This window comes from Callospermophilus lateralis, chromosome 15 (genome assembly GCF_048772815.1).
Source record: "Callospermophilus lateralis isolate mCalLat2 chromosome 15, mCalLat2.hap1, whole genome shotgun sequence".
In the NCBI taxonomy this organism is placed as follows: domain Eukaryota; kingdom Metazoa; phylum Chordata; class Mammalia; order Rodentia; family Sciuridae; genus Callospermophilus; species Callospermophilus lateralis.
The window spans coordinates 84,135,933-84,146,229 of NC_135319.1; the positions used below are offsets into that span (position 1 = coordinate 84,135,933).

Consider the following 10,297-nt stretch of genomic DNA (forward strand, 5'->3'; position numbering starts at 1 on the left):
CCACAGTGTTTCTTTTGGACAAGTCCCTTAATATAGTGATTTTACTGTCAATCTTCTTCAGTCTTTCAAAATATAAAGTATTTTAACTTAAGGCTACAGATAATTTTTAAGTACTACATACATCATGACTATTAAAATTACTTTTGGTATTTATATCTAATATGCAAAGAAAACTTACTACCAGATTCTTACAGTAGATATTAATTAGTCTGACATGCTTATTAATTGATCCCATAAGTAATTATAGGTCAGCATGATTTTAGTGTCTGTCCTTTCATGTTCCTAAATCTGGAATGCAGTATTTACAGAACAGATAAACCCAAGCTGTGCAGCCACCCAGGCACCCTGATAGCTTTTCCAATAGCCGTCAGAAGCTCAGGTGTAAATCCCCTCTATGTGAGTGACATGGGATCCGATTCTCCATCAGAAGGTGATGGTGGAGGTTGTTGGGTGCTCCTGATATAGGAGAGCAGCAGAGGTGGAAGAGCTCTTAGGGTTCTAAGAATTTCTGCTTGGGCAAAGCCCCTGTCTTCATAAGTCTCATCCAGGGTGCTCCCTGTGCTCTTTAAGGAGGAACTCCCTGGGGAGGAGATTCCCGGCCAACTTGACCCATCCCATGTCCAATCTGAGTTTTCCTTTAAGATGCTTTCGACTTCTTTCCTTCTCTCAGTGTAATCTTGCTCGACCTGACAGCTGCACTCTTCCCTCCCGGGCTGTGTTGCCTGTTGCAGAAGCTGTAGTCTGGGGGTGAGGAGGACTGTCACATGAGAACCCTCAGAGCCACTCTGTCCAGAATGGTGCTGGGCATCCCGCAGTGTGTTCTCCACGTCACCATTATAAACAGCAGCAGAGGCTGGAACGCTGCTCCATTCCCACTACTGCTAACACTGGTGCACCCAGGAGCCCTGCAGTTCTCCTGCAGCAGCCAGAAGGCAGCAAGGCTTCGGGTCCACAGTGGGCCTGCACCGGCTGCAGCTGCACCTGGGACGCCCTGCAGGGGAGGGCATGCGCCCAGGCCTGCCCCTCAGCCCCCAAGGCACAGTTTAGGGAGGAATCCAGTTTCCTGGGTAGAGAAGGTGAGAACAGCTAGGCCTCCAACTGCTGTGGCCAGAGCCTGATGAGATAAACTGCTACTTTTTCTTTCATGGACTGAGCTGCCCCCATGGGCAGGGGCCATCTATTGGGCTGGAAATTTGTATAGAGCCCCGTGGGCATCAGTACTGCCCCAGGCCCTCTCGTCATTGACTTCAGTCATTAATTTACTAATAATCAACATTAATGTTAGGAGGTTTTCTGACTCCATTTCAAGTTTGATTTAAGCAATAGAGCCCAATGTGGAAATACATCTGATTGCTCCATTGCATATTCACATCCAATAAATAGCCCATAATCTCAAATGACTTGCTCTGTTGGTTATCCTGATTATTTTCTGTTATTTCTGGTTTATTTCTCTTCTTTCTTTCTTTCTTTCTTTTTTTTTTTTTTTCGTGCCCCCTGGCACACTCCAAATACACAAGTCTGCTGTTTTATTAAGTGAGGGAAATATAGGGGCACAGGCCTAGGGAGGGGCAGGTGTGACTTTTAACAAAACTTGTCCGGACACAGAACCAGCTGGACTGATGCTAACTCTGGGTGGCTGGCCCATGTCTGTGATGCACTACTTTCAGGTCCACTGGAAGCAGGGAGTTGACAGGTGTCGCCTCGGAGAGGGCTCGTCTCTGTGTTTCACTGGGTGTTTTAGCTCTAAAACCTGCACCCTTCCTGAGCGAGGTAGCAGCAGAGGAAGAGCAGGTCTCTGGCCAGCATCTGCTTCTCACACTTGTGCCTGTGGTCTCTGGCCAGGGGACAGTCCTAGATGGCAGTGGCAGGAGACTGTTTTTTGCCTGATTGTGGGACAGGATGATGAGCCCCCACTGAGACCCTGCATCTGGATCCAGGATCTCCTTGTGGGATTTGGGCTTGGGCAGCACTATTTTTTTGCATCATAGGTCACTGAAGCCATCCTGGGTGCCTAAGTGGAGTTTTATTATTGGAAAGAGGCAGTCACTTGTTCCCACTCAGGCCAAGAGCCAGCCGAGGGTGGGAAGCCCCCACGTCCCTCCTGTAGACCCCATATGGGCGTTTTCAACATGGCCGCCCATGCCTTCACCTTGCTTCCCTGACTGGGCTGTGAGAGTGATCTGAAAGGAACTTCCATGTAGTGACCAGAATTCAGGAGATTATCAGTCCTGCCACTGCAGGTGTGCAGAGGCGGGCACTGGCCCCTGAACTGGATTGTTGCGTGTGCCACAGAAGATTGTCAGCTTCAGCATAGCCAGGCAGAGGCTGTTCTCTCTGGAGAAACCCTTGTCAAAGCTTCATGGTGCTCTGCAACACCCAGGTCTCTCGTGGGTTCTCCTTCCCTCCCCTCTGCCCGTCTTTCTGTCTGTCTCTCGCAGCTGAGGGACACACAGTTAACCAGGCTTCCCTTGGGCCCTCAGAAGCAGTCTCTAAATGAGGTGACTTGAAAAGGGTCTCTCGGAGCTCTGTTATTGCCCCCACCAGCCCTGGGTACAGCAGACTCCCGAGGCTCACTCTCGGGCATCCTCGGTCCCCTGTGACTGACCTCACCTCGTTCCCCCCCAACAGTCGCTGCCCTGTGTAGATGACTATGAAGAGGCCGCCCAGGTCTAGACAGAACCACTCAGCCGCAGCCCTGAGTGATAGTGTGAGGCTGCAGGGTACCCAGGTGGTAGCCTAGAGTGGGAGTGGGGTCCTGCTCCACACGGGGGGCTCATGGAACCTCAATGGGACATGGGAGTGCTGTGACGTCCTTGCATCCCACAAAGATACCACCACCCTGTAAAAGACGGCCTTCCTTAGTTCAGGTTCGCCAAGCCCTTCTTCCCTTAGTGCTCTTGTGTACTCTTCCCTCTGCCTGGAAATCTTGGGCGCTCTCCTTGCCCCGTTCCGCACTTCCCCTGGCTGATTCTGGCACATCCTGCAGGTCTTAACCTGTGGGGGGCATCCCAAGCAGAGCCCCACACCCTGCAGCCCAGCCAGTCCACTGCAGGCTGCACTGTGTGGTGCATGGCAGCTGCAGAGCACGGCTGAGCTGCTCAGGAATTCAGAGCTCCTGTTGCTTTACAATCCAGTGAGTGACAAATGCTTTTTAAATTCATTATAAGTTTATTTTAAACGCTATGAAAATAAGGCTGAGCTCAGGAGGTGGACACACTGGGCGGCCTGGGTGCTGTGTGTGCGGTACAGGTGTGTTGAGAGAACAGCAGCTGCAGAGCATGGCTGAGCTGGAAATGAAAGGTTCTCATCACTTGCAGAGTCCTGCACTCGAACACAGTCTCCATGCAAGCAGAGTTAGGTCTCTTTTGTTGATCTGGCACACAGTAGGTATTGGATTCCTTTCCTAGGGCTGCCGTAATAAATACTTAATGTCTGTCTCGCCCTTGGGACTTGTGTGTTTTGTGCAGTCTGCACCCTAGTCCTGGCCAGCGCGCTTGGTGCCTGCTGTGTGTGCAGTACAGGTGTGCTGAGAGAAAGCAGCAAGTGAGGAGGCAGCAGGACTTTGAATTCCAGGGACACTGAGATCCATCCATCTCCCTTTCCAGCCCTCCATTCACATGCTGCCATATTCGGGATGAAGTCAAATCAAGCAGACTATTTTCCCTAATAAAGCCATTTGTTTCCTGTCTGCTTTTCTGCAACAGGATTTGCATGTGATTCATCTAGATTGCAGTAGCCCGCTTGAGGCCCTCAATGACAAGCCCCTTAGAAAGTCATTTCTTGGATCTTATTCCCACCGCTGTAATAGCCGAGGCTGCGATGGCTCTGCTAGAGGCGGCTTGGAGCAGAACTGTCCTTGCCCTGACAGCTTCCTGAACCCCCCAAACACCTGGGATATGGCGTTCCATTAAGCTGGCAGGAGGGGCCCTTTCCTTTTAGGCTGCTGCATCCATAACCTGGGAAAGGTACACTTGGAAAAGTTTGGTGCCCTTGGTCAGTGGTCCACCTCATGGGATGCAGAACCATGGCGAAGTCTTCCGGCGGTGTTTTGTAGGTTTCATTTTTTGGTCTATTTGATAGTGTGGACGGCTCAAATGTAAATATTGTGAATCTTTTCAGATGCTAATAAAAATCAGTCCCGGTGAGGCTGTTCCCTGGGGTTGGAGGAAAAAACACAACAATGCATTGGTGCAACTTTAAGACCTTAATTAGAAGTAGTTCTGGCACTTTCTGTGGGCGGGTGGCCATGGGCAATGTGAAGAGATTCATCACTGAGCAGCCACAACATTTGATCATGTTAATTATACCTGCTCAGGAATTCAGAGCTCCTGTTGCTTTACAATCCAGTGAGTGACAAATGTTTTTTAAATTCATTATAAGTTTATTTTAAACGCTATGAAAATAAGGCTGAGCTCAGGAGGTGGACACACTGAGTGGCCTGGGTGCTGTGTGTGCAGTTCAGATGTGCTGAGAGAACAGCCGAGCTAGGTAACGGGGCAGCACGGAGGATCAGAAGTCCCCCGGCAGTGTCAGGGAGGGACATGAGAGGACAGCATGAGAAGAGCAGAGGTGGGGACTGTGTCCTGGGTCTTATTTGGACGTGCTCTACGGCACTGCCTTTAGAAGAAGCATTATTAGATCACCATCACAGCTCAGGGAGGTGGGGATTGAGACCTCCATTTGGTCTGAGAAAGGTAAAGAGACTGGCCCTGGCAGGGGCTGGGGATTCCTCAGCAGGAAGATTCTTGTGTCAGGGCTGAGGGTAGGCATGGGGACCCTCCAGGCCCCGGTGCCTCTGCAGGGCTCACAGTGCCTCTCGGGATGAGTAGGTATTAGCCTGCTGCCTGCCTGTGTCCTCCGGCCTCCCCAATGTCCCTGCTTTCACCTTGATGGCTGCTCTGGGCCGAGCAGATGCCCAGATGTGCCCCTGGGCTTTCTGCCTGTTGGCAGCCGGGCAGCCATAACCACATCCATCTGTTTAGATTTTTACTCCCAGGGCAGGAAGCAGGGGCAATTATTCAGTCTCTTCTTTGACCAGAGAACCTCAGGTGTGGCCTTCAGAGGTGGACCCAGGGCACCGCACTCCTGGACCTCTCCCTCAGGAGGCCCTGCTCTCCAGCAGGTGCCTGTTCAGTGTTCCTGTGTTGCAGATGAAACAGAGGAACAGGGTGGGAAAGGGGCTCACCCAAGGACACCCAGGACAGCAGCCAGTCCAACCTGCACTGTGCATCTATTTCCATCAGCAAACTTAGTTCTGCTGTAAGCAAGTATTGATCCAGTGTAGAGGGAACCGCAGCCACGGCCCTGTCCTCACAGCCTTCTGAGTCCAGTGTTAAATGTCCCTCATCTGCACAGGTTGACATTGTTCCCCACTGTGCTGCATAGGGAGGCTCAAAGTGTGCACCTGGGAGACTTGGTCCATGGCAGGGGTCAGGTAGGGACTGCGTTGCACGGGGACATTGAATTGAGCTCTGAAATATGAGTAAAAATTGAAAACAGGGTAAGGAGAAGGGATTTGCAAAAGTCCAGGAGAGGGACAGCACCTTTGGGTCCTGAAAGGGGAAGAGGCAAGTGTATTTGAGCAACTGACAGGAAGACAATGAGTGGGAAGGATGGCTGGGGCTGGTGGCAGGGCCAGGGGAACAGCACTGAATGACACAGGGGCTTGGGTGGCTCTCTAGGAGCAGTGGCAAGGACTCTGCCAGCAAGAGAACAGCTTCATCTGTTTGCACTTGAGCGGTCATCACCAGCTGCTTTCCATACTCTGGTCACCAGAGCAGCGACTGTGCCCTGCTCTGAACTGTTCAGGCTGCCATCACAGAAATTTCCGAAACAAAAGAGCTTTTCTTTTACTTATTACCTCTTTATTTGTTTTCCTATTGTAGGTCAGTAAATTGAAATGCACTATGTGGCTGAATTTATTTAAAATAACTTAAAACTCTGTATAATAGGATGTTTATGTTTTTCTATTAGCCTACGAGAAATGCTGAAGGTAGAGGCAATTCTAGGAAAGATAATGAAATAGAGAAATGTTCCCTCTCCTCAAAAGTTATTCTGATTGATCTAAACAGAGCCTGGATACCTGTAACAGAATCATAAAAAGACTGATAAATGCGATGCACATTATCTAAACATTGAGCTGGTGTTTTTGGAAAGATACATTTCTTCAATAACCTCTCAAAATTTCCCCCACAGCAGATGCCAGAGAATTATCTTGTGACTTAAACTGAAGTCTCTGAACAGGGTGTAACTTCCTGGGAAAGCTGGGAACTTATGCCCTGAACACTGATCATTAGGGAGCCCTGTGGCCCCTCAACAGAGCCCAGGTGGACACTCCCTTCTGCCCATGGGCCTGCTGCACTGTGAAAGCTGGGATCTCAGAGGCAGGTACTTAGGATGCCTGGAATGAGCTGCCCCAATCTAGCGCAGCACCGTGGGCCTGCACAGGCTGCAGAATGAGGACCCTGGGCTTCCAGTCCAGTGAGTTTGGGGAAAAACAGGGCAGATGCTAGTTCCCACAAGAGGCTTGTATGATTATACAAGATAATAACTGTAATAATGGAAATCCCCAATGAAGACAGTTGAACATGACAGCAACCTTAATAAAAGCCTAAATTTCTTTTGATGGGGAGGTTCTCCATGGTGCCAGGATATTTTGGCAAGAATAATCCAGAGACACAACTTAGAGCATTTTACACATACACACTGAGTGAGGCCTGGTTTCATGGGGTCGCTGCTGGGCACCAGCTGTATGCCTTCCTTGGTGAATGGCTGCTCCCTGTGGTGGTGGAGAGGCCTGTCTTGCCTGCACAGGGGCCCCACCCCTGCCTCAGCTGCTGTCTGTCACCTCCTCAACTTGATGAGATCTGCAGCTCTTTGGAGGGGTGAGGTTCCCTCCTGCAGAGGTATATTGACTGTGCCAACCCTGGCATGTTGCAGATGCTTTATTGACTTTGTGACTTTGTGTCACAGACAGGGTTCATTTTGTCCCTGGGAAACCACTTACCTGGAAGCAGAGACCAGCACACCTGCTGCATTTTTGTGGTGCACCAGCAGGATCTCGGGACTCCAATGAGACCCACCTAGAAAAAAGAAAAGTCAGCCCCCACGGGTACAGGCATTTAGATGTTATCGAGATGGCTGGTAATCTTTCAGAATTTAAAGTTGTTCTTCAAAGTCAGGAATCAGGGCTGGGGTTGTGGTTCTGTGGTAGAGCACTTGCCTAGCATGTGTGAGGCACTGGGTTTGATTCTCAGCACTGCATATAAATAAATGAATAACATAAAGGTCCATCAACATCCAAAAACATTTTTTTTTTAAGTCAGGAATAAGATCTAAATTCTTGCAATGCTCAGATGTGAAAAAAAAGAAAGAAAAGGGGCGAGAGAATCAGGTGCTCACTCACAGGTACGTGCTAGGAGGGATGGCAGTTTGCAGAGACCACAGATTCGCACCTACAGAAAACCAGTCCCTGGAGCAGGTTGGAAAAGTGCGTCCTGGAAAACTCCACTGGCCACGTGTAAATGAAGAGTAACGCCTTCCTCCCTTTGCTCTTCCTAGATTCCTTCGTGGGCGGCGTGATTGGACTCATCTTTGCATACATCTGCTACAGACAGCACTACCCGCCGCTGGCCAACACGGCCTGCCATAAGCCCTACGTCAGCCTGCGCGTGCCCACCTCTCTGAAGAAGGAGGAGAGGCCCACGGCGGACAGCGCGCCCAGCTTGCCCCTGGAGGGGATCACCGAAGGCCCCGTATGATGATGTCCCGGGAGATGGACGCTGAGCCCCGGGGCTCGCTCTTCCCCCCCCCCAACGCCGTCACGCGGTGGCAGAGGTTTTCTGTAGTGTGTTTCTCATCCATTATTTCTCAAGTTTCCCTTCTGCTTCCATTTTGCCGACGGTCTTCGTGCCACTCTCGAGGTCTCCTTTCAACGTTTTCGAATTTGCAAGGTCAAGACACCGGAAGCGCTCTCCGAAAGACCAGGGCAGGGGCTGCAGGGGCGGGTGGGCGTGGCTGGCCGCTTCCCTCCACCCGGTGTTCGCCACAGCGATCGCCTTCCTCCTCCTTCATGGTTGTAAATCATAATAAAACCTCCCACCTGGAAGACGCGCCGTCCAGTGTGGCGAAGTCATTCGCAGCTGCAGCGGGTTTCACAGCGCAGCCAAAGCCAGCTCTGTCCACGGGGGTCCGGCGGCTGCACCGGGGAGCAAAGGCGCGTGTCCCAGCGCGTGTCTGTGAAGTGGGTTTGAAACGCAGAGCGACAGTCTTAGCATTCCCCGCATTTTTTGCATCACTTATTTAGAAAGATTTGAGCTAAATACCCCCATGCCCAGACCTCTGCCAAGAACAATAAAAACAAAGAAGCACGAGCGCTTGTGTCAGCGAGCAGGCCACCGAGCTCTGGGCTCTGGGTGCGGGTCCTTCCAGCCTTACCATCTAGGTCTGGGAGCCCGCGCTGTAGCTCAGCCTCTTACAGAAAATTCCACTGCACCCAGGGAAGGTGCCACTGATCTCCCAGATGGGGAAATCAGTTGCCACCCAAGGGTGTGGCTGCATGACCCCTGGAGGACAAAGGCAGCTCCAGGGCGAGAGGTTCCTCTACCCCCTGTAGGTCAGCTGCTGATGTGTCAGTTTAGAGCCAGCAGGTGTCTTCCCTAGGTCATCTCTACTGTGAGTCGGCCCTGGAGCCATGCACCACCTTGTGGAGACCTCCTTCAGTGGACTCCGGTCCTGTCCAGCTGTGGTCCTCCAAACTGCTTTCGCCCAAAGCTGCCGTGATGGTCTCACAGGTGTGGGGAGGGAAGGGAGGACCCCAATTGACGTCCATCAAAGTCAAACCATTGATTTGTATCAATGACAACAGCTAACAACTTTGAGAGCAACTTCGAAAATGAATGAGAGGTATTTTAAAAGTTAGATCATAGTCAGTCATAACATGTAATTTTAAATCCAGATCTAAAATTCGTATAAAATTACAAAATTAATAGGTAGTTAATAAAAACTACAATGTTCAAAAATAGAAATGTGGGAAAAGGAACTACCATGGGGTGGGGGTAGGGGGGCAGCCCGATATGTGCATACACTTTTTGATTCTAGTTTTTTCTAAGTTTTGCAATATTAAGCAGAAGGAAGAGTTAGACTTCAGTTAATGGTCAATTAAAATTCTGAACCATGAAGTGGAAACTTAATATCCATACTTAACATTTTAAGATTAATGGCCAGGAAGAACTCTGCAAAGTAACAAAAAACAGAATATTGTTAATGCTGATCATTAGACCAAAGGCCCCCAAATAGGCTGTGTAAAAGCTTTGATTAGAATTAAAAAGGATGTGACAACATGAACCTGAGGCGGGATCCATAGTTAACAGCATACACCAGTCCACAAAGGTAGGTGTTTTGTGGGTCCATATGTTTTAATTTCATGCTCTATTAATATGAAGGAAATATAACGCCCTAACGCACAGATGAAATGGCTGGGGGTGAGGGCATTTGTCCCCAGTCCCTGATCCCTTCTGGATGTGAAGGGTTACCAGTCAGTCTCTTTGGCAATGCAGGTGACATAGGAGGGGAGGGGACAGGACCCACTTGGAGCTGTGGTGCGCAAGGCGTCTCCTGCCTCTCTGTGTGGACACACTCAGTCCTCACTAGAGGCATCAGCCGCAAGGTCAAACAGCTCCTGGGACCAGGAAAGGAACACAGGGAACAAGGGAGGCTGGGAAGAGCAGGTAACTAAAGAGCAACACTGGAGAAATGGTGCTCCAAGTTGTCCCTTCCAGATCCCCAGATTTTTTAAAAGAAATCAGGAACCTACATTTTTATGCAGAAGTCCTTGCTTTTATCCCAAGCAGCTATCCACTGAGATGTTTTAGGATGTCACTAACCAAACATCTAGCTGAAAGCAATTTGATCAGTAGGTTTTGTTAATATAATAAATCAAGAGGTAGATGTCTCAAGGATGCCCAGCCTTTTCCACCTCCTTGCTCCACCATCTCAAGTATGCCAGTGATCCTCATGATCACATGGTGGCTGCAGCATTCCCAAGAAACACATCCTTATCTAATCCTGCTTAAAGGTAGAAAGGAATCCAGTCCTGTGACAAGATAATTCTGTTTGTGGTTCTCTTTTCATTAAGAAAGGAAATATTTCCCTGAGAAAAGTCCCCTTTGCCTACATTAGCTAGAACTGTTATATGGCCTCCCTTAGGAAGGCAATGGTGCTTGGAAAAGGGAGTCTCCAGCGTCTTCAGGCTTTTTGTAGGAGGTGGATTCTGTCTGTTGGGAAAAGAACTAAAGAT

The 10,297-nt window shown here is 49.8% G+C and overlaps 1 protein-coding gene across 1 annotated transcript in view; it reads left to right on the plus strand.

Annotated features, from left to right (window-relative positions):
* The window catches only part of Plpp4 (phospholipid phosphatase 4), a 54,078-nt gene extending 46,318 nt beyond the window's left edge, over positions 1-7,760 (plus strand). The window contains exon 3 of the mRNA XM_076834820.1: positions 7,561-7,760. Coding sequence (XP_076690935.1) covers positions 7,561-7,760 — 200 coding nt within the window. The remainder of the gene's footprint in view (positions 1-7,560) is intronic.
* Positions 7,761-10,297: the final 2,537 nt, after the last annotated feature.